This window comes from Filicampus tigris, chromosome 12, assembly GCF_054856515.1.
Source record: "Filicampus tigris isolate MCC_2025a chromosome 12, RoL_Ftig_1.0, whole genome shotgun sequence".
In the NCBI taxonomy this organism is placed as follows: Eukaryota; Metazoa; Chordata; class Actinopteri; order Syngnathiformes; family Syngnathidae; genus Filicampus; species Filicampus tigris.
The window spans coordinates 21683743-21708371 of record NC_141228.1 but is presented as its reverse complement, the minus strand read 5'-3'; the positions used below and the strand labels follow the sequence as shown (position 1 = coordinate 21708371).

At 42.1% G+C, this 24629-nt stretch overlaps 1 protein-coding gene and 1 long non-coding RNA gene across 2 annotated transcripts in view; both read left to right on the top strand.

Moving 5' to 3' along the window:
• LOC147139143 (uncharacterized) overlaps positions 1 to 11096 on the top strand; it is an 85611-nt gene extending 74515 nt beyond the window's left edge. The window contains exon 3 of the long non-coding RNA XR_015089041.1: positions 10906 to 11096. This is a non-coding gene — a long non-coding RNA (uncharacterized LOC147139143). The remainder of the gene's footprint in view (positions 1 to 10905) is intronic.
• Positions 11097 to 21043: 9947 nt separating this feature from the next.
• On the top strand, positions 21044 to 23568 carry sox14 (SRY-box transcription factor 14). Its single transcript, XM_086047013.1, has 2 exons — positions 21044 to 21748; positions 21896 to 23568. Exon 2 carries the CDS (start codon positions 21902 to 21904, stop codon positions 22664 to 22666), a length of 765 nt encoding a protein of 254 aa, XP_085903139.1. The 5' UTR covers positions 21044 to 21748; positions 21896 to 21901; the 3' UTR covers positions 22667 to 23568.
• Positions 23569 to 24629: the final 1061 nt, after the last annotated feature.

The window sequence follows — 24629 nt, the reverse complement described above, 5'->3', positions numbered from 1 at the left end:
CAGGAAGAAGCCCGCACACACCCACACACACACACACACACCCCAGACGTGCACCTACTCTAAGGATTACAGTACCTGGGACATGCAAACGCACCAACTCACTTGACATGGTGTTCCCCAGGGATGGATCAGTGTCCCCACAATGAACACCAAAGTCATTGAAGGGAACATCATGTTTGTGTTTGTTTTTTTGTGTATACTGACTGACAAAAAGCCTTCAAATTCGAAGAATGTTTTTTTTTTTTTTTTTTTCTTGTATCCTCTCCTACGATTGAGAGTGCCCCATCATACTGCACGATAATACTCTGAGCCATCCATTAAAATGATATGTATTAATTCTAATTAATCACAGAGGGGAATTCTGTAGGACGGATTTACTCTTATTCTTTCTCTTAATCTTTCTCACCCTTAGTTCTATTTTTATCCTCAATCACAGTATTGTTCTGTCTTACTCTCATTCCTATTCTTGTTTAATCTTACTTCCCCCCCTTGTTCATAATTTTTTTTTACTCTTATTTCTGTATTACTGTAATTCTTCCTGTCACATTTATGCTAATTCTTTTTCTTATCCTGACTGTTGTTACTCTTGTTCTTGCTTACAACTAATATGTTCTTTCTCTTATTCTTATTCTTGTTTTTCTTACTTTGGCTTTCTTAATTTTCAGTCTCGCACGTTGTTATTCTTTCTCGTATCCTTCCCCTCGATTGTATTGTTTCTTTTTTACTTACAGTTTTACTCGTGTCGTGCTTAAATTTATTGTTAGTCTTTCATATTTCTTATCCTCCCCGCTTATTACTCTTCTTCCTTTTACTCTTTCTTACTGTTACCCTCGCACTTCTCTTATTACTGCTCGTATCCTAAATCTTACTCTTGGGCTTGTTTTGTATTTAAACTCCGCTCTCTCGTATTCGTACCTTTCATGAGTTGCATTTTTTCTTAATATTATACTTATTTCAGTTTCTTTGATTCTTTGCTACTTAGTGTCATGTTTTTTTTATTTTGACTATTTGTATGGTTTCCTGTTTTTACCCTTTATTACTTACCTTCTTTCTTGCATGTATTCTTACTCGTAATACTCTATTTTTTACTCTTTCTTATGCTGACTCCCATTCGCGTTATCGTTCTGATTCTACTCTTGACACGTAACTTGTAACACTGACACAAAAACTTACCTCAAAGCCCTCTTACGCTTATTTCTTTTTTCCTAATATTATGCTCGGATATGGAGATTTCAATGATATGCATATGCTTTGATTCACTTCTAAGAGTCATTCATGCCCCATCCCTCCACCACCACCACCACCCAGAATGCTGGCATCATTTGTCAGCGTGTACATACAAGGACGAACATTACAAGAGAATTCATAGTTCAAGTTAAAAAAAAAAAAAAAAAAAGTTCCAGTCATTGTGCGCGACTGATGGTTTGGCAGCGTATCCACGTTGCGCATCCACGTTGCGTATCCTCGCTGCGCCCCCTCCCAGCGTTTTCTCCCCCCCCCACCCCCCCTCCCAGCATCTGCGGCGTCTTATCGCTCCATCGGAGGCCAAGTGTTTCATTCAACAACGCAGCAGATAGTCCGCGTGTCGGCCTCTTGTTATTGAAATCAAGCAAAACCCTCGCCTGCACCCCCCCCCGGCTGCGCGCCCTCCCTCCGCACCCGACTCGTAGCCCCTTGTCTATCCTGAACAAATGTATCTGCAAAAACACGCCAGCTTGTTATGCTAATGAACAGCATCCACCCCCCCCACACACACACACACACTTCCAATACCCCTCCTGCACATGTTTTATGGGATAGTTAAAATATTCATAATGACATTTTTGCTCTTTATAAACACATTTTATTCAAACTTCTGTCTGTGTACTGAGAAGACATAATAAATACACACACACACACACACACACACACACACACACATACATACAAAGCAAACTATTATGTCAGCCAGACGGGTGGCATATTTAAGATCTTATTTCCATCATAACACACACACACACGCACACACACAAATAAATAAAAAAAATGGCGGCCCGCGAGCTGACAAGCATAACCGGCGCGGCGCGAAAATGGAAATCAGCCGCTATCTGATGCCAACAACAGTCGGGCGGCGAAGGAAATGTGACGGGAGAAATCCCCGGGAAATAATCTGTATTGGATGGACAAACACGCACGCACGCGCACACACACGCGCACACACCCCCACACACACACACACACGCACGCGCACACACACAGCATAATTAAAATGACCTATTTGGATGACATAATGGCATAAAGCACGTGATTTCTACTCATGTTCTTCTTTCCGTCCTCTCCTCCCCTCTTTCTTGCTCTTTCTAACCTTACTCCTCCTCTCTTTCTTCTTATTTGCACTATTAATCAGTTTTGCTCTCATTCTTGCACTGCCTGATGCTCATTATTCTTTTCTTTGCTGTTGTCACTCTAACGTTACTCCCATTATTTTTCTTGCTTTTAATGCTACTCCTATGTTGTTGTTGTTGTTGTTGTTGATTTGAGTCTTTCGCTTGTTCTCTGACGCTGACGCTTTTGATTCTTTGTGTGATTTTTCTTGCTCTTATTCTTATCATTACACTGTTCAACACATTTTAACTCAATTTTTTTAATCAGAGATGCAAGTCAATTTTTCTAGATTTTTTTTTTTTTGCACTGATTCTGAATCTGCCCTCATTTTTTTCTGGAGCATATCACGTCCGTTTTTTGTAATTATAATATTACAATAATTTAGTCATATTTATTAATTAAGAGTTAGGTTGAGCAACAGGTGGATTTTTTTTTTTCTGAAACGTCGTAGCTATAAATGACAACACATGGTAAAATCCGGATTGCGCAAGCTTTTGTATGTCAAAGTTCAAAAGTAAAATATCTCCAAAAACTGATGTGCGAGGAAAAAAAAGTATAGACAGCTTTGAAAGCAGCGTCAAAAATACATTTTGGGTCACACAAAGCCCTCCCTGATTAAAATGAGCTGTTTGACCAGTGTTATTAAGTCATTAACTTGTTCATATTCTTTCTTACCCTGATTCATCCGCACATGTATTTTGCTTTCTTATTATATTTCCTTTTTTTTTGCATCCTCACTTATTTTTCTTACTCTTTCCTGCTCATGATTCTTATTAGTGTAATTCCAATTATTTTCTTATTCTGACGTGGTTCGTGCTGATGTGTAGTTTATTTTTATTGCTACTTTGAATATTGTCTTTTTTTTTTTTTTTTTTTCCCCTCTTTGAAGCCGAGGAAAGAAAAAGTGATGGATGAAATCCCCGCCAAATAATGTTTTGCCGGATGGACACACACAGCATAATTAAAATGATTTCATAGGACAGGAGCTTCTTTAAAAGCCAATGACCGGGCAAATAAACGGCGTGATGTAAATGGAGACAAATGGCCTAAAGTGCGCGATAGGCATCGTCCATTTCAACAAACCCGCCGCTCCACCGCGCTGCTACCTTTCATACATAAAATATGTGCTGTCACTGATATTGCACCTTATCAGCGGCGAGGCCAAATTTGCGGGGGCCCTCGCGCCCGGGCGATAGAGGCCCTGAGCTGGAGATGCTCGCCGCCGATAGCGTCCGTCCGTCTGTCTGTCTGTCAGCCACGGGGGGGGGGGAAAAGTGGGTGGGTGTCGGATTCAAAGCACGCCAGTAGGATGCGTTCCCAGCGGAGCGTGAAGTCAACAGGCAAGCGGCGACAAATCCGGGTCGGATGGAGTTGGACCGCCTTTATCCCCCGCTGACCCCCCCACCCCTCACCCCGCCCCCCCGAATCCACCACTTCATCATGTGACCCACCTCGGCGGTGCTGGTGATGAATGAACACGCCGGAAGCAAAGCCAAGGCCGCAGCGGGAGTCTTGCATGTGTACAGTAATCCCCCCGTGTATTGGTGGGTCACTATTCACAAATTGACCGGCAGCGAACCACTGCTTTAGTATATCGTGATTCACCATTTTACCTCTAATCTGGGAATTCAAGGCAAACATTTTTCCCCAAATTTTTTTGTATTATTATGTTCTATGTGCCCCCCCCCCCCCAAGTCTAATGTTGCGTTCGCGTTGCCATTTTGGTATTACACCACCCTCTGCTGTCGACTGAAATTGGCATCCGAGTGCCCTCGGGCTCACGTTGCAATCGTCGCCTGTTTTCAGGGTTTGGTCACGTGACGTTCACAAAGCACTTGGACGTCCATTTCAGTTGACAGCAGGGGGCAGTACACAACAAAATGGCAGCACCCCGACATTGATGAATGTAAATGCAAGCACACTTTTTCTCTTATTTGGACAACTGCGAGGTGTGCTTGCGCAATGTATTCATCCACTCGTTGATGTGATTGGACATCAAGTATAACAACTTTCATCCAATTATCAGTGAAGTCTCGAGACTTACCTGACTTGATTGACACCACCAACGCTGTACAGAAATTGGAATATGCTGTAACAGCAGCTACTGTAGCAAGTAGAGAATCTTTAGGTATGCGGATTGCTGCAGATGTTTTTTTGTTTTTTATTTTTGTTTTACTTGTTGATCTTGGCATACTCTGACCAACCAACCAATCAGAGGACGGGGAAATGCTAACGCTACTGTGGGGAAGCTAGCTGCCCCTTTGGGGAGAATTTGAAACCTGATTGGTTCAAGAAACTGTGCCATTCATGGCAGATTAGATCGACATGGCAACACATAGAGGCTGAAATCTAATTGGCCAAAAAGTCACAGCATCCACGCGCACGCACTGGAAGCAGTGCAGCCAAGAGTAATATTATAAAAACAAGAGAATAGCCTGTTGGTAATCAACTAATACAATTTGGCATGGGACAACTAATAATTTAGATTTGAAATAGTAGTAGGTCAGTGCTTCAAATGGTAGAGAAAGCCGTGCCGGGCCACCACCGTGTCAAACAAAGCATCCCGTGTGTGAGTTTGGTCCAAAACAACATCAAATTGGCCAAACACACGACAGTGTTGCGCATTCAGCATGCAGTCGCATTAACACGCTTGTGCAAGCGCCCCTTCCCGATACCTGGGGCCTCCCCGTTCAAGCGGCCAGGATGTTTAGGCGGGATTATCTGCGGAAATAAGTTAGGTGAGATGCGAGATGCCGCCGCGCCGGGAAAATCCCATTTGTCAGCTCACTGGCTTTCATGAGTACTTACGAACCAATCGAGTGTTTGTGGGACTAATTACACATCAATGAATACATGCAAGTCGCGGGCAAAACAAACGGCGCGGCGCTGTCCGTCCGCCATTATTGTGCCTATTGTTTTGCAACGCAAACCAACAATATTCGACACGCTTTTCTGGAATAAAAAAATCTTTTTTTTTTCAGTGCGGAAATTGAAGCGGGAGAGGGTGAAAACACAACACATCAAAGCGTGTGGCATTGATGAGACCTTGCGATGACATTCGTGCATTTTATACTTTTACTCGGAGGAGTAAAAAAAAAAAAAAAGAAAAAAAAAACATTAAAGATGAATAAGATGAGATATGAGAGTAATGCAAACAACTGCCTTAAAAATCAATGGCTACCTAAGCCCCAGTGAATAATTACGGCTGTGATTAATATTGATCACCGGTTCCACTGTGGCAACTGTCCATTTTTATTGCTGTGTGCGTGCGTGCGAATGTGAATTCATCCCTAACATGCCTTAATATTTAAAAAACGACATTCCATAGCTTTATACACAACTTATTTAAAGCTGCTATTACACACAGCTCATTTGCTTTATTGAAACGGTCCGTCTTGTTTTGTTTCGTTTTTCTTCTTGAAAGGACATGAGCAAGGGAGGGGGGGGCGGGGTACAAGAAGAATGGAGAAAAGAAAAAATTGTTGATTCCATAGGAAGGTTGCTACACAGATTAAGGAAGGATGCTGAAAGGAGTTGATGGGGGAAATGTCAAAAATATGTATTAAGGATGTCGGGGGGGGGGGGACGTAAGAAGGACACAGGAAGGACATAGGACAGATGTAAGGAGGGTGTATGAAGGGTGTAGCAAGGATGTTGGGGGGGGGGATGTAGAAAGTTGGTGCAGTGGATAGAGAAAGTATACACACCCCGTTGAAATGCAAGCTTTTTGTATTATAAAAAAAAAAGAGATGAAGAGAAATCATTCACACTCACGTTAAATGAAGTCCGCAGACTCCTGCAACCATTTAAAGTGTCACGGATTAACCTCAAATAAAGTTCAGCTGTTCTAGTAGGATTTTCCCTGACATTTTGTATTCTTTCTAACAGGAGCCTGGCGGATTTGAGCTAACGCCGACTGCTATTTCCAAATGTTTATTATTCCTTCCACCTTGTTTAAGGCCCCAGTTCAAGATGGGGAGAAAAAAAAAAAAAAACAACCCCGGGCACGATGCTGCCACTAACATGATTCACTGTACGTGTGGTGTTCTTTTAGTGATGAGCAGTGTAGTTTACAGCAAAAATACCTTTTGGAATTATTGCCAGAGTTCAAATCCGGTTTCAAATCTCCACAACGCATGTCAGAAAATGCGTTAAGGTGGTGATGGCAGTGTCATGCTTGGGGGGCTGTTTTGATTCGGCCGGAACTAATATCAGTCAGTGTGTTAAAAGCACAGAAACTTCAGGCATCTGCTAGAAAGCAAAAAAAAAAAAAAATGTCTGGAAAAGTCCACTAGAACAGCCAAACTTAATTGAAGGTCAATTGGAGGCACTTTAAATGGTGGCAGGTGTGTGATGATTCCAATTTAACATAGTTTGAATGCGATTGGCCGATTCCAAACACAGCCGCATTATGAGAGGGTGTACACACAACTACGTCATCTCGAAACAGTTTTTTTTTTCAATTGAGTTTGACAAATTATAGGTCACATTAATGGTGAAAAAAGTCTTGGGAATGCTCTATGTTGGTTCCAATTTTTTACATCACAAAAACCTGCCTTTTCAACACGACTTTTTATATCCACTGTAAGGATGTAAGAAGAACACAGAAGGGATGTACCCTTAAGCGTCAATTTGACTATCAAGCTAGCACACAAAACACGAGTTATTATTATTTACACTAGTACTCTTCTTGATGTTTTTCTTAATTCGTAGGGTGCCTGGAAGAAACAATTAAGGCACTCGGAACAGCTCATTAAAGATCACTGCTTCTTTTTTTTTTTTTTGGCAGATTCTGCCATTAAAGGCCACTTGTGCTTCTTCTCATTGACTGTGAAGTGTCTTTTTGTTTTTAGTGCGGATTAAATCGAGATAGCAAGCACGCGCAAACGATGCTTCTAATAAAGCACCCGAGTGTGAACGAGGAGGCAAATGTGTGTGCGATTGTCGGGAGATGCGGCGGCGGGTGGCGGCTTGTTGCAAGGGCCCCCAGGACGCTGATAGAAAGCGGCGGTGGCTGGGCGGCGGGAGGTGATTTATGGGTAGCGGGCGTGCTGATAAGGCGCCTCCCTTCATTTAACGCCTTATCGGCAGTGTTAAAGAGAGGCCGCAATTTGCAGCCTCCTTCAGAGGCCACATGTGACTAATCTGTGCCAGGCGCGACGACAATCTGTCTCGGGGAGCGCGATACATCATTCACTTGTCCCGCCCTTCTGCACCGCGACCACACAGGAGAACAAACACTAATGCTATTTGTTTTGAAAATGAATAGTAACCACGACATGTTTCGCTAGATGTCAAGAGCAACACATACTTCCTGTACTGAATAACCTTTTTACAGTCTCTTAGCTTCACTTGGAGAGGATGAATGATTTTAAAAAAAAAAAAAAAAAAATTGTTGTTGTTCCGTTTCCAAAATCAACCCGGGCGAATGCTGGTTGAGGCGAAAGCTACATGCTAAAATCCGTTTGGTGTGCTACTAATGCGGCGCCTTATAGCTATGCAGTCGCATATATAGTCTGTTTAATCTGTCAAAAATAAATTTAGGTCTGCTCCAAAGCCGGTTATGTTCATTTAAAATGAGTAAAATAACCAAATGCTAACATTAAGCTACTCACTTGAGGCCTAGTCCTTATGCTAAGATAATGAGGCTAGCACCATCCTCCTATAGCCCATCCTTCTTAAAAATGGTTTGATGAGTTTAGCTCGGAGAGGTTGAGGGGAAATCTTTTTTTTTGTTTTGTTTCGTTGTTCTGTTTCCAAAACCAACTACTGTACATGAATACAGGTTGAGGATGAAGCTAAAATATTCTACAATGAAAATGCTAAAGTCATGTTGCTAGCGTGAGGCCTAAAAGCTATATAGTGGGCCGCATAGTCTGTCAAATCAGTCTAAAAATCTTCCCAGTTCTGTTGCATTTTATGTTGTTTCTATAAACCTAAAAACCTATCAAATGTTTGCAGATGGACAGGGAGAGATGTAAACTTTTCATTTTCTGTAAAATAATCTCCAACCAAAAATCGAACGTTATGCTACTAAAATGAGACCTTAAAGCTTCGTGGTCATCCAGACGGTTTGTCGAATCCGTCAAAAGTCAACTGTGGCAATATGTGCTTGTATTCTCTGCGCTGTCAGTAAAGTCAAAATACTTACGTCATGCCTGGTTACGATGCTACGCTAACAAGACTAGCGACAATCCCCTATCGCTTTGGAATGACTGCAGAAAGTAAACAGAGTGCAACATTCCCCCAAGGCACGTTAAGTGGATGCTCATCATTCATCGTTCGGCATGTGAGTGACAGGTGATGGAGGCCACGGCAGTTGATGGTGCTTTCAAATCCCCGTGGGGTACGTTCAACCAAAGGCCACGGCCCGCGCTGTTGTTGCGTTGCGTTGCAGCAAGCAGATTAAGAAGGACGTTTATCTGCCGCTTGTAAATGAGCGAGTGGCCAGCGTAGTGGCTGGCGGCCTAGGCCGGGCTCGGCTAGGCTCCTGGAACAAGAGGCTTAAGATGCTATCGCCGCCCTGCAGGCGCTGGCCAGATTAGAGAAGACACGCTGTTGACAAACAAGCCAGGGGGAGCTTATTAAACAATAATTAGATGCTAAGCTAACGCGCTATCGCCAACGCAAAGCTGAAGAGACGTCGGCGTCCCTTTTATCAAGGTCAGAAGTCATCGCTCACTTTGGTTAACTGGCAGCGGCCGCCGGGGAATCCGCAAAGGATTCGTTTTGCCGGTTTGAATTGTTCTTTTTTCAAATTTGATGTTCACTTGAGCTGGACCTCGCCAGAACTCAGCTCACCAAGCATTAAGGGATTTGCTTTTGCTTAGGCTTTTCTGCAAACACGACAACAATAATACTGTATTGTTCAAGAATACGAAAAGGTGCATTGCGATATTAAGATTTTACAAAAAGTTATATATGTACATATCATTTTAAATGTTTTGACTGTATAGCGATAGCATATTGTTAAATATCAAAGAGCGATACTTTACATTGCAAGATCGATATTTTACAACTGTTCCGTTCAGTGACCAAAGAGGGTTTAACTTTTCTTTGGCTTCTTTTGCGACTCGTTTTCTGTGTACAAGAACACAGATGAAAGAAAACGATGAGCTGTATCGCAACATTTTGTAACGCTGTATCAATACTGTATCGTTGATGATAATAAGACGTTGCAATATCCATCCACATGATAATTGTCTATATTATATAATGAACTAAGGACCTTTTCAAAATTGATTTTTAATAGCCTGTCTGTCATTAAGAAAGTGGTGATGATTCCTTCATCACCGATTCATCGAAAAGAGAAGTATTTAATTGGCGATTTCGACTTTTGTGTGATTTACGTTCCTTGTATTTGTCATGTATCATCATTCTAATGCTGTTTTACTCTTTTTACTGTTTCGAGATTCCCCCATGACCCTTTTAATGCCCAACAGGTGCATGTTTATATGAGAACCTGGGCAAATGTGGTGGGTGCACTGACAGTTCTCTGGACTGTTTTAAGCTTCCTCTTGAACACATTCCTCCTCAATGTCCCATTAAAACAGGAAAGCCAAACTGCGTTTAGGGTACTTTTATTGCTGTCAAATGTCAAAACAGGTCAAATTGGACACAAACAGGAAATAAGCGTCAAATAAGAATCTGTATTTCTAGTCTTATCAGAAACAAAATCATCAATGTAATGTTTTTTGGTCACACAGGAATGATTATGATTGCACCATTTCCTTCCGTGTTGCCTCGCAGGCTCGAGTCTGGCCGCATTCAAATTGTTATTTATAATAACGCTCATAATTGTGCGCCGCCTGGCTCGCCCAGGGCTTGCTTGCTTCTGCATACTTTCCAGACGTGACAGTGAGGCGAGTTGGAACAGGAGCAAAGTGACGACGAGCCGTGTTTTGTGTCTGCATTTCCAACCTTCGCGACGGTTTAATAACTTTCAACCACAGCAAGTAAAAAGTTGAAAAAAAAAACCAGGAAGTTCTTTTTTTTTTTTTTGAACAACAATGTGCACATACACGATGAGAAGAGAGAAAATTGACATTGGGGGGCAAAAGATTTTATTCAACTTAGTGGATTTAATGAAAGATTAAATTTTTTCAAAAGGCAATACAAAAGCACAAAAATGTTTGAAGGGGATGTTTAAACTAGCATGTTTGGAGACAAAGGGGTCAAATCAAAACACTTGGACAGTCAAGTCAAATACGTTTAAATATATTTGACAAACAGTTTTAAATGAACTACCATATATTTGAAACTCCTAAAAATGACATAGGTCCAATAAAATGAAGACTATAAGAAAAGCGAACCCCTTGAAAAACTTGGTACAACCCAGTTAGAACTCCCTATATTTGAATCCTTTGATTCCTGTCTGAAGCCTTTTGCCTTATGGCACAACCAAACACAGGCCAAAAAGGGTACAGTAACAGAATGACAGTTTTTAGAATAATTGTATTCATGCGCTGCTAAATACAACTTCAGTGGTTATTTTTTTCAAAAATGTGCAGTATGGTTACTGTGGATTCCAACTTTTGGCAGGAAAAGGCTGCAGTTTGCGGCCCGGCCTGATGATGGTCTTCGATGGTCTTCGGATTTGTTTCTCCCGTTGGAGGATGCCAAGGACTTCTGGGATCAAGGCTGTAAACACTCATCCCGGTCTTCGCCGAGTCAAAGTCCACAAAAAGACGCTGGCGGTTTGCTAGCAGGAGATCTTAACGCTGCCGCCATTTTGCCAGGTAGGAAACTCACATTAGGAAAGTCACATTTGTTGCCTGATTACTGTCATGTATAAAACTCAATTAAGATTTTTTTTTAAAATGCTAGTGGTAACATTTAGTTAACTAGCACTAGCTAGCTACCCACTAACTAGCTAGTTAGCTAACATTCAGTTAGCTCAACATTTACAGTTCATTTTTAAGGTGAAGTCTATTGATACTGTAAAATATAATTTTCAGTAGCAAAATACAGTATTGACGACACATTTTGATTAAAATATCCATCACAATGTACAGTTTGTGATTATGCTTATCATTTTTCCCTGCTAATACAGGGCATAAAATATCAGTATTGCAATGTATTTTGTCATTACCTTTAGCGATGTGCCGCTGTATCTATAAACCCTCAAGAAATGTCGATGCTTTTCTCTAACTATAAAGATATCCTCTAACAATACAGTATCGATATTATTCACTTTTCCCAACCCTTTTAAGTTGTTTTTGATGTTTTATGAGCAGCCAGTTTGTGCGCTTTTGCTAATTCTCTCGTTTGCACTCATTTGTCATGTGTGTCTGGAAAAGTTGGATATATTGTCAGCCGCGTGTCACCTTTGGCCGCCTCAAAGCCGCACGAAACAAACCAGAGAGCAAGCAATTTTATTGTTCACTGCTATCTTTAATTGCGATGAAAGGGGATTATGTAGATTTGCGCTAAGCCTCCCTGACAGGACACATTTGGACGTGAAAGAGGGCTGCGCTGGAGGAGTGCGTGTCGCTGGTGAGGGCTTAGCGCTGGGGTACGTCTTCCCAATAAAAAAAAAAAAAAAAAAAAAAAAAAAGGGTAATCCCGGAGTCGAGGGATCCCTCATTTAGCCTCTCAGCCGCAGATGATGGCTCCAATTATAGCCTTTTGCTCTCCTGCAAGACAAAGAGCAACGCTGTGTGACTAAATGTCATAAAGATACTGGAGTGCCGTTATCGTGCACACGCTCATTGCGACGCTACGAACAGTGAGAAGGAGGAGAACAGACAAAGCAACTTTATTGCATTCACAATTCATGTCATTGATTGCCAAAAAAACAAAAAGCGCCCCAATTGATGTAGTTTATTCTGAAGGACCCATGGGAATGGCCAAAAAACCTCCCAAAATGTTTTTTGTTTTGTTTTTTGTATTTATTTTTTTTTCCCAAAAATGACTTATTAGGGGGAGAAAAGTTAGTCTATTTTTCATTTGAAAATGTCCTCTGGTTTAGGGAGAAAAAAAACAAGTATTTTAAAACCCTATTTTTAAAAAGGAAAAAAGGTCTCAATTTTGGGGGAAAACTTGGACATCTTTAAAGTAAAATGTTGTATAAATTTTTTTAGAAAATGTCATATATTTTTGGGGAGTCAAAAAAGTGACAAAGAAATTGTATTGTTTACAAAAGAATTTTTTGGGTGGAAAAAGTCAACTTCTGTTGGGGTCTTTTTTTTTGTAGGAAAGAATGGAGTTTGTTCACATTTTTTAGGTGGGGTGGGAATGAGTTGGGTAAACTACAACCCTAAGTTGAAAGATATATATTTTTTTAATTGTCAGAAAACTAGTGGACTTTTCTTCTTTTTTAAGAAAAGTTAACAAATTTATTTTGGTAGGAAAATTAAAATCACATTTTGAAGAATAAAGTCCTATTTTAAAAAAAAAAATCTATATTTTGATAACACAAGCTGTATATTTCCAAGAATTTAAACACGTATTGTTGTCTATTTATAAAAATCATAATAATTTTGTAACCATTGGTACATTTCCCTTTTTGAGCTGTCACCTTATCATGGGGGGGGGGGGGGGGGGGGGGGGGCGTATGTGTGTACCCATAATACTTGAAGCTAAGTTGTCTGGGGCCTTTATGCCTCAGGAAAGGTCACGCTGGTCCTAGGGGCCACACACAGAACAACTCAAAAACCTCCTCTGATGCACAACAACTTGGGAGACGTTTTCCCTCGATTGTTCATACACTGTGTGTAGTAGAGATGGGGCGCAAAAAAGACAAAAAAGCGATGGATGAAACAAATGGATTCATCATTACGAAGATACTATTCATCCTGCTCATCTAAAAATATATATTTTGAACTATTTTTAATTTGCGAACAATGTTTTCATTTGTTGTCTTCAAAGAAAGTACAACGATGACAAATACGGGTAGGGCGGCGCCCCAGCGCCCTCTATTGACCAGTCGCAACAGGTCAGATGTCAAAATGTGTCTAATTTGACCCGAACAATACGTAAGAATGATAAATGACGCGGGTGTTTTTCTCGCAAGTGGCACAAGACAAAAGTGTCTTTGTCAGCTCCACCTCGCACCTTCTTCTGCCCTCCGCTTCCGACAAATTAAATTCCACGCGCCGCATTTCACGGCCAATTTCACCGTCGTCCTCATAGAAAGAAGCCGTCATCAATTCTTCACAAGCGGCCGTGTCTGCTTTTCTTTCCGGCGTGAAATCGCATCATGACGTTTTTTCAAGCGGCCGACGGCCATGAGTGATGAAGGCGAGGCTTTGTTTACACTTCCAGAATTTTTTTTGTTTTTTCCTCAAAAATGTTCTTCTCTTAAAACTTTTTAAAAAATGGCATTTTTGTCACTTTTCCTCAAAAAATACTTTGTTCTTCCAAATTTATGCTTTTCATTTTGAAAAGTACACAGATTTTTGTCCAGTAAAATATATTTTTTCTTAATATTTTTTCTGTTGTAGATTTTTAGGTATTGAATTTTCAAGATAAAATAGAATTAGAAAATTGTTTTGTTGAAAATATTTTTGGGGAGAAACTGTCTTTTTAAATTTATTACCAGTATTTTGCTCCAAAACATTTTTTTCCCACTAAAAAGTAATCGCTAAAGTAAAAATGTGACAATTTTCTCAATAAATAGGCTACTTTTTTGTCAAAATTGTACAACTTTATTCTGGAAATTTTGTCCTTTCTTAAATTACACACCATTTTTTTTCCTTTTTTTTTTACTGTTTTGAGTAGTCTTGTATTTTTTCAGAAAATAAATATTTTAATGAGTGACAATGTCTCTCTTTCTAAACAATCGTCAGGTTCGTCCCCCAAAAAATTATTGAAGTATGCGACTTCTCCCTTTAAAACAATTGTACATTTTTTCACTTTTTTTTTTTTTAAGTAGACTTTTGTCTGAACACATATATCACAATTCCCCCCCCCCCCCATTTTTTTTTCTGAAAACCATACATTTTCCTCACGGTGTAATACTGCTATCTACATAATCCACCCGGGTGCGGGTCAGAACCGCATTCCTTTTCATTCTTGGCGACTCCATAAGGAGAACTTTGAAATCAAATAGATTGGCCGCGACCAATGGCTGCACATTCGCCTGAAAGTGTCACAGAGGAGGAAGAGGAGGGGGTGACGATGACGATGACGATGAAGACAGAGGCGGGCCCACCATGAAATGAGTCCCAAGAAAACAATTCCTGCAGGCCGAGCGAGTGTGACGCCTCTTTAATTGCCTCGGGTCAGCCGCCACGCGGCTTAGAGGCAACCCGGGAGCCTTGGCGGAGGCCCTGCCAGGTGTTTGTATCACTTATCACTTAAAAGTTGCACACACACAAAAAAAAAAAAAGAAAAGAAAAAAAAAAAAGCAGCAGCAAACGATGGCGAGAAAGAGACTCGGATCCATCCCCTTCTCTGAATGGACTCTTTCTTCTCTTCTTTTCTTCCTGCGCTCTTTCTATCCACTATCTCTCACTCTGTGAGAAAATTCTCATGAATGATTTATACGTGTCTTATCAGCAGCCATTTCTATAGACCCCCCCCCCCACAACGCATTCACCGAGACATTTGTGGCGTAATTGTTAATTTTAGCGCCCATAATGGCTTCAGATGGCGGGGCCGATTAGACATTTATTACACAATTAAATGAAACATACTCGAGAATCACAAAAGGGACCCCCGCCATAATTATTTCAGGCCATTAATAAAAGGGGGCATTAAATTATATTGGACACAAAAGGCAAGCCAAATAGATTTTCCATTAGAGCAATAGAAGCAGAGAGAGGGGTAATAGATCCTGCCTCAATTCACTCGCAAATTAATTGTTGCCCGGCCTATTTCCACTCACACACACGACGCACGCACGCACACACACCGGAATGAGAGGACGAGTTTGTGGCCCCCGGTGTGTGTGTGTGCGCACGTTATTATATATAGAGAAAAAATCCCATTGTTTGACATCCTACAATAGAGACTTTCCATCTCAGTCCACCCCTCCACTTTTCTGACTCGGGCTTCATTTCCTCCTTTCAACTGCGTGAATAAACAGCAATGAAGGATGCGCGTGCGTCATAATAATGCGCCCGCTCAACTTGAGCAGATTGACATTTTTCATCCGATTGAACGGAGAAGTTGCCGTTTGGTCGCCCGTGCAAAGTTGCATCGGGCGTGAGCCGGCTGACGAATGGCGTCCTTCACTTTTGCCGCCCGCGCGCATTGACGAAAAGTAGCCGTCGTCACACACATCAGTGTCGCTCGTTTGTCTGCGCGGTTCAAAGTTGGTTGCAATCAGACAAAATCTGGAAGGCAACTTTACCTTCGAAAGACGCGTGAATATGCCCAAAATGAGCCTAAGACGGCCGCTTCAAACCAATACGGCAGGCTCCCTATGTCAGTTGGGGCATGTTGCTAAGTGAAATGTCAGTACGTGATGTCAGCCAGTCAGTGGATTCTCTAAAAAAGCCGCAACTTTCAAAGACCCCTTGAAACGGCCAAAATGACCCTAAAATGGCCGCTTCAAACCAATAGGGCAGACTTCCTTTCCGGGCATAACTTACTGAGCCTTTTCTTTTTTTTTTATTAATTTTTTTTTTTTGCCTGTCAAATTTCATGTTGCTAAGTGGAAAGAATTTCCCCCAAATTCTGGGTAGAATGTTCTTTGAAACGCAAGCCATAGTGCAGTGAAAGAAAGAATGCATGCAGACTGAAATCATGACAAATGAAATCACTGCCCTCTTGCTGCCTGACGAGCACTATCATGATCAATTGTAGCCTGTTAGCATTATTAGCATAGCGACGTGATGTGTTGACTTGATGTGTTAACTAACCCATTGAGGACGGGGCGCGCATTAGCGCGTTCCTACCACTAGAGCCGGGAGCGCTGTTGCGTCATTCTACCTTTAAAGCCGGGAGAGCGGATACGTCGGTGTCTTTTTTTTTTTTTAATCTAATTCTCCGTCTCTTAGCCAACTTAATGCATCAGAATATCCACGCGACGGTGTCGCGAGACCGCCGAGGATGTCGTGGAATTTCTTTCGAGCCGTAGGCTAATGGCGGACGCCGTCGATCGCCGGGAGCTCTGAAATGATTAACGGCAGTGATATATAGACGACGCGACGCGCACGACCGGCGGAACCAGTCGAACGTGATATGATATGGTTTGTAGACAACCACGATATTGACGTCTTTGTAACAGAATAGAGGATGGTAATTACCACTCGATTTTTTTTTTCTTAAATCGAAATAGTGCTTCTCTTGCACTGACACGTTATTTTTACATCTTCGATTGAAACAGTAAATAATAATAAACTCTGCCTGTGCGAAAGCCACATGTCTAAGCTCTTGAATTTCTGCGAGAACTTCAGGTTTTCAAGGGTGATTCCAAAGGCCACCGACGGAGCTGTTGAGACGGGCGCTTTCGTCCTTAATGGGTTAAAGGAGAAGAAACATTTGCTGTCGTTTTAGCAGGCCAAAACTTCGAAATCTTAGCAGATTACATTGGGTATGCATTAATGAACCTCAAAAGGAACATTCTTTAATTTAACAGACGACCTTATCCCGCCCACCCCTACACCCCCCCCCCCTTTTTTTTTTTTTTTTAAAACATAATAAGTCACCTTGCGTTGGTATCACTAGCCGGGGGTCAAACATGACAGACTAATAAATCACCACCATTCAGTCCAACAAAAGGGCCACAATTGTGCCATAGTGCTTCTTTGCAAGTTCATTGTTGATTGAAACAATGGTCAGGAACGCTCCTCACAGTTTAACGTTCTTGACTGTCGGATCGTAAAATGAAGTTACACGATGAATATTTGTCTCGAATTTCCAAAAGTTGCAACAGTACTCAGGATGGATGTCAGGACCTTCCAGTGATTCCAACGTCAGGGAAATGAAAAAGTCCTGGAAATCTCCGTTTTTCAGCCACAGCGTAGTTTTCAATCGATGAGCGCGGCGGAACGGACTGCAACGGTAGCAAGTGAGTCGCAGCTATCGTGATCGACACATCAGACCGTCCGGTGATTGCGCAACCATTTATCTGAGTCCAAGTAAGCAGCCGCAAATATCGCCAAAATAAAATACATTTAAAAAAAAAAATGATTGCATAAAAAAAGAAAGGTGAACCACGTTGTAGCGGAGGTTGACTCGAATTTGAAGGGTAATAGCGTTAGCATGCTAGCGCGACATGGCTGCTGCTTCTTTCCTTGTTTTTCTCCAATGAATCTCTTCCTGTTAATGAAGGTCAGCGGTGAGTCACATCGTCTTGGCTTTTGTGATCATTTATCAGACCTGATCTCCGCCGGGCCCCTTTAATCCTAATTGTATAGTAGAATATGGGCCGTGTGGACCCGCGCGCTCTTTGATGTTCTTCCCTTATCACCTTTGCCTCCCCTCATCCCTTGCTCCCTCGACAACCCCTGACATTTTTAAATATATATATATATATATATATATGAACTATAATATAAATGTGCATCTAGTTAAGTTTTGCACAGGGTGGGGTGTAATAATAATGAATTAAATTACTGTGGAGTTATGCATATATATATATATATATATATATATATATAGCCTACTAGAGCATCTGAACTTTATTTGGGTTAGTCAGCGGCACTTTAATTCACGACATGTGTACACTGAGTCCCATTTAACATGAGTTTGAATTAGGATTCGTTCATTCTGAACACAGCCACGTCCCAGTCATGAGAGTGTGCACACTTATGCAACCACATTATCTCCGTTATTTTCCCCTCTCAAAAAGGAAAAAAAAAAAAAAAGTTATATGAATGAGATTGGTGTTAGCGTAAAACCTCGAGGCTTTGGCTGGAAATGGGAAAGGGCAGGAAAAGCCTACTAGAACAGCTCAACTTTATATAGCGGACACCATAGTGGTGGAAAATGTTTGGAATTGTTTATTTATTTATTTATTTATTTAATGTCACAAAGTCCTGCCTGCCATTTGAGCAGCGGCGCGTAGACTTTTGATACCTACTGTCAAATAATCACGCCGCTTTGCTGACGTCCAAAATATGAAGAGTGCAAGTCATCTGCTCATATTTCATCTCTTTTCTGCAGCTGCGTCTAATGAGATTCATCAGACTCATTGGAGCAATTCTGGCGTGTGCGCACGCGCAGCGTATTACTTACACACACACACACACACCCGCACACTCCCCCCCCCCCCCACACACACACACACAAAAGAGGCTTTTGCACAAGCAAGTGATATTATTGGAGTGAGGCGCTAAGAGGGAGGCAAATATTGAAAGCTGCTGATAGTTTGGTTGTTGTCGGTTGGTCGGGGGGCGGGGCTTGAAGTTGAAGGTCTCGTAGAGGGACGATGAAGAGCTTCAGCACCACGGACAGTTACGCCGGGGGAGGGAGCAGGACACGTGCACGCACACGCAAACTCCGCGCGTGCGCCCTCACCCAGCAGGCAGGCTTTAATTCATCTATTTGAGTGACTCCCCACAGATGGAATAAAATGTATGATACATTTTTGAAATGTATGCATTTATTGTGTTTTAGTACATATCTCTTTTTTTCCCGTTTGTTGCGTGCGTATCGATGGATCAAATCGTCGTCCCATCATGTGGTCAGTAAAAGCACAAGTGCATGCTTAGCATAAATTAAAGAGGGGAAAATTTGCATTATAATAAAATAAAAATGTCGATACATGTTTTTATTCAGAAAAAAATGTATTTGACTATTTGAGTGAAACGCGTATATAAAATGTACAAGGAAATCGTGCAAAAAAAAAAAAGATGTATATTATTATTATTTGTATACAAATGATTAAAGTGTATTTAAATGTATACCAAACTCTAAATCGACCCCACGTGAGACCCCATAATAATAATAATAATAATAATAATAATAATAATAATGCAAACATCCTTGCGGGTGCCCGTCGTTTTTTTTTTTTTCACACCCCCATGCAATGCACGGAACACAATATTTGACCCATATTTGGAATCATTTTACCTGGTGCGCTGATGAGCCTCTCACGTCATCTGGAAGACCAAGTCGCCTCTTGCTCGCTCACGCTGCCCGATCGTCCCCACTTTTGCCTTCTTCATCGTCGTCTTCCCCCTCCCCTGATTTTTTTTTTTTTTTAATGTTTTTTTTTTTTTCCCCAGCGATTAAACGACGTAAATCTTCCTGCTTCTTGGCGCATGCGCGGAAAGAGCAAGCGCGAGAGAGCGAGAGCGAGAGAGAGAGAGAGAGAAAGAGAGAGAGAGCACCTGAAAAATCCATCATCCAAAAGTCAAAATGAAGAACATTTCCCTCAGAAATATTCAGATGACGTCGATGACGATGATGATGATGATGAAGAATTTTCCTCGATTCTTTAATTCCGCAATCTCGCAGCCTTTTGCTTCAGCGGTTTTTGATGTGAGTGTCTTGTATCCTTGATCACAGAGTGGGCCTCGAGGGCAGTCTGACAATGCGGAACACTCACCCCCACTTTAAAAAAAAAAAAGTTTTTATTTATTTATTATCATTATTATTCTTTGGAAATCCACCCTGCTTTTGTGGAGTCATTCTAAAGCACCTCATTTGCATGTCTTGGGCGCGTCTAGTTGTTGTAGTCATGGTAGCACTTGGGCTCGAAACTGCCCGATGAGGTCGTCTTGAAAGAGATTTTAATGACATGTAATCAGCACACGTTGTACTCAATTACCAAAAGAAAGGTTAACTTCTTCAAGGACACAAATGAGTCTAATGACTTCTTTAAACTCGACGTGTACTCGTTTGGTTTATTTTCAAAAAGTTTTGTTGTGCATTGTGAGAATTGTTGAAATTTCTTTGTCGTTCACAATATTTGAGTGGAGCTGAACATTTTGGCCAGATTACTTTTTTCGTTGCCGTTGCAAGTCTGGGAGAGTAATTTTCCTACCCCACCCCCTCCCACACACACACACACACACACACGACAAAACAGTTAAGTGCTTTTGTGAATAATGTAGAAAACGTAAATTTTTTTTCAAGTCTAATTCTATTTTTGGGTGTGACTTATTCTGGATAGATTTAAAGCCAGGTTCAAGTTTTTGGGTGGGTTTGTACTTTTAGGTGGATTTTTTTAAATAATCAAACAGTAGTTGTTGTACAATTCAATAATTTTTTTATTGAAGATTATTAGATTTTTGGGATAAGATAGTTTTTGGTAGGATATTTTAGTAATAGAAATAGACCAACAAAAGACTTTTTGGTTGGATTATTATAAATTTCGGTCCTGTTTTGTTTTCTTACATTTTTTACACAGCATTTTTCTTTGCATTCTTGTATTTTTGGTAAAATTGTTTAAAATTTATAAAAGAATGGTTCTGTATGATCATTTTTTTGTAGGGTTGTTGAAAATTTTGTGAAAATACAATTTTTTAAAATTACAATTTTTTAAAAATATAATTCACTTTTTTTGCTGATTTTGTTTGTGCTTTAGAATCCTTTAAAATTTTGGGAAATATTTAAAAATTTGGGGGAGAGTTTCATTTACATGGATTTTTCCATTTTTTTGTAGTGTTTTTTTCTTTTGGGGGAGTGGAATTATTTCCTTTTTAGACTCATTCTTTTTCTGCTCGGAAGTCCTTGAAAGTTTTTTCGTAACTATTTTAAAAGTGGGAAAATTTCTTGGTAATCATTTCTTACTGATCTTTTCCCCATTTTTTTTTTTTTTTTTTTTTGGTACATGTATTACCGTTTTTGTTGTCTGTGACCACTCGAATATTCAGTATTTATTCCCGGCCTTCGGTTTTACTTTGAGGTAATTAACGTGCACGCGCCCGCGCACGCCGTCCGACCAAGGTGCGCCGGGGGCTGATTGGTGGCCGCAAGCAGGCAAGCAAGCAGGCAGGCAGTCAGGCAGGCAGGCAGGCAGGTTGTCTTAAACTCCGCCGGCGCGCACCGCACCTCTCGGCCGCGCCGCACGTGACGTCACGTTGCGTGCAAGAACGCCGAGCAAGCCCTGCCTTTGAACTCGGCCGCTTTTGGCTGGGTCCTCGACGCGTTGCGCGCTCATTTGCAAGGCGCGCCAGGTGGTGCAGCTCGACGGACGAAGCCACCAAGCGCACCGACGAGCGGCGAAGAACACCACAACAAAAAAAGAAGAGGAAGGAGAGAGAGCGAGAGAGAGAAGAGAAGAGAGCGAAGGACAGAAAGGAGGAACGAGAGACTTTCTTGCTTTCACCTTTTTGTGGATTCTGCTTCTTTTCTTCCCACGTGCATGCTCGCTGTGCTGTGGCGGACTTTTTTTTTTTTGAGCGCGCTCTCTTTGGATTTTGCGTGCTTTTTTCTTTTTCTTTTCTTTTTTTTTTTTGTTTGAAAAATTCGCCCCCCTTTTTGTTTGCCACCCGAGCGACACGCGTGGCATGCCTGCAGCGATCTCGCATCTTCCCAACAGCAGGTGAACTCAACTTTTTCTCCCCCCCCCCTTCGGCTTCCCCCCCCCCACTTTCTTTTTTGTTTTTTTTTTTCGTTTGTTTTTTTTTTTTTTTTTTTTGCCCAGCTTCTGCCCCCCTCTAACTTTGGCTCCCGCCGGCACCCGCGACAGGCAGCCATGTCCAAGCCGGCCGACCACATCAAGAGACCCATGAACGCCTTCATGGTCTGGTCCCGGGGCCAGCGGCGGAAGATGGCCCAGGAGAACCCCAAAATGCACAACTCTGAAATCAGCAAGCGGCTGGGCGCCGAGTGGAAGCTGCTGTCCGAGGCCGAGAAGCGGCCGTACATCGACGAGGCCAAGCGGCTGCGCGCGCAGCACATGAAGGAGCACCCGGACTACAAGTACCGGCCGCGGCGCAAGCCCAAGAACCTGCTCAAGAAGGACCGCTACGTGTTCCCGCTGCCCTACCTGGGCGACACGGAGCAGCTGAAGGGCTTGCCGCTGCCGCCGGACGCGCTGCTGGGCCCCACGGAGAAGGCGGCGGCGGCGGCGGCGGCGCGCGCCTTCCTGCCGCCGACCTCCGCCTCGCCCTACTCGTCCTTCCTGGACGCGGCGGCGGCGGGCTTCGGCCAGAAGATGGCCGACGTGCCGCACGCCCTGGCCGCCGCCGCCGCGGCCGGCGTGCCCTACTCGTCGCTGGGCTACCAGGGCGCGGGCGCCTTCGGCACGCTGGGCGGCTGCGGGCCCACGCAGCACCCGCACCCGCACCCGCACACGCACACCCACCCGTCGCCCACGAACCCGGGCTACGTGGTGCCGTGTAACTGCAGCGCCTGGTCCGCTTCCAGCTTGCAGCCGCCCGTGGCCTACATCCTCTTTCCAGGTATGAGCAAGACTGGGATTGACCCCTACTCGTCCGCGCACGCCGCTGCCATGTAATCCACGCGCATGTTGAGATTTTTAAACCACCACCACCACCACCACCACGACGACGACGATGACGGCAACATCAATACAAACAAACAAACAAACAAACAAAAAAGCAAGACTGACTCTTTTTGCATGTACAGAAGACGACGCGCTGCGGGAGAGCGGAAAGGACTTTTCCGCTCACGTTTCCTGCATGCACGCGCGTGCAAGGATTGTAAGAAATGTAAATGTTTATACGGCAACCTGCGAGAAGAAAAAGAAGAAGAAGAAAACACAATAAGGAGGCCTTTCACTTTATTTATTGTGTACATTTCAATGCTGATTTGTGTTGATTTATTACTGATCAACTCTTATTATTATTATTATCGCCCTCCCCTCAATTGGCACATACGGGTTATATCAATGACGTCTCTAAAGGTAAAAATGCTTTCTTTTCGCATTTGCTTCCCTTGTATTTTCTAATTTAATTTGAATGTGTATTTTCTATCGAAGAAAAAAAAAAAAAGGAATAAAAAGATCAAATGTCATGTATCGATAGAAGGTTGACACCTCTTTGTTGACGCCAGCAAAGAGAAGAAGAAGAAGCCAATAAAAGACAATCTGTCTCATTTCATGCTTTTAGCACACAATTCTTCAACCTGACAATTCATATTTAGAAGTCAAGGCGCGAAATTGACATCTAAATCAAGCTCGGGAGCTGCTTTTTTTCTTTCTTTCTTTTTCTTTCTTTTTTTTTTTTTAATTCGTAACTTTCTGGAGAACCGGGTCGGCGGTCGAGAGGAGGGGAGGCCTCCCCGGCATCGAAGCCGCCTGTCGGACCCGTTTGGCGGCTTCGTGGCCTCACATGGGAGCCGAGCCCCGGAGCTTGCTGGAGGTGGATTAGAAAAAAAAAAAAAAAAAAAAAAAACGAAACTAAAATCCAAACATAAAAACATCGTCTTGCACTTACTTGTCTGCAACTTTTACAACTCAGCCAAAAAAAAAAAAAAAAAAAAAAAAAGAAAAGAAAAGAAGCGGCCCCTTCAAACGAAGCGATCACGTGTTTCAACATGCGCGCTGTCTCATTAAGACAAAAGACTTGGCGAACACGCACACGTAGGAATTCACTTGTGTGTGCGCGCGTGTGTGTGTCAACTGGGAGGGCTGGAACAGGAGCGCGAGAGCGCGCGCACGAGCACGCGCCTTTTCTAATTAAGAATTTCATTTTGCACGTGCAAATTGTTGACTTTATCTGGCGGGAACATATGCTGCACACAAGTGGAGGTGCAATCTAGCCCTGGGGGGCAGCAGGAGGGGGTTGCGGGGCGGGGAAAGGGGGGGGGGGGCATTTCTGTAAGCACAGCTTGTAAATGAGGATACTTGAAGTTGGACACCTCCAAAAATTGAGGATAGGGGAGAGTTGCTTGAAGCTGGATTTTTTTTTTTTTTTTTTTTTTGATTGTGTTTTTATGCATTCCACATTTTCATCTTGCACGATTTCCAGACGTTGATTAGCACACTCGTTGCCTTGTTTTGTGGCATTATTGATTTCTGTTCAATATTATGATTATTTTCATCAGCATGCGGGTTTTGTGGCATTTTTTTTTCTGGGGGGGGGGGGTGCTTTTATGAAGTACAATTATTCCAAGTTATTATAATGACTTGCATTCTGGATTTGTTGCTTTGTGGCTTTGTTTTTAGTTTTTAAAATGCACAAGACTTAATTTATTATTAAGGCTCTTATTGGCATGCGCAATCGGGATTCATTTTGTTACATAATATATTTTGATGGAGCTTGTCACCATGTTTACTTTTATGTCTATAGTGTCTTTTTCATTTGGATTCTTTAGGTTTTTCTTTTTAATGTCCACAGAGATGTCACCGTTTTTCAGACAAATATTTTTCATGCACTGGATTTTTAAAATTCATTTTTGTTTTCAGACTTTTTAATAATTTTTTTTTCTTTGTATTTATGAAGTCTTCATGTCACTTT

What these genes read in the sequence shown, in the direction of transcription:
- sox14 (XM_086047013.1), top strand. Translation starts at nt 21,902, where the DNA reads ATGTCCAAGCCGGCCGACCACATCAAGAGACCCATGAACGCCTTCATG.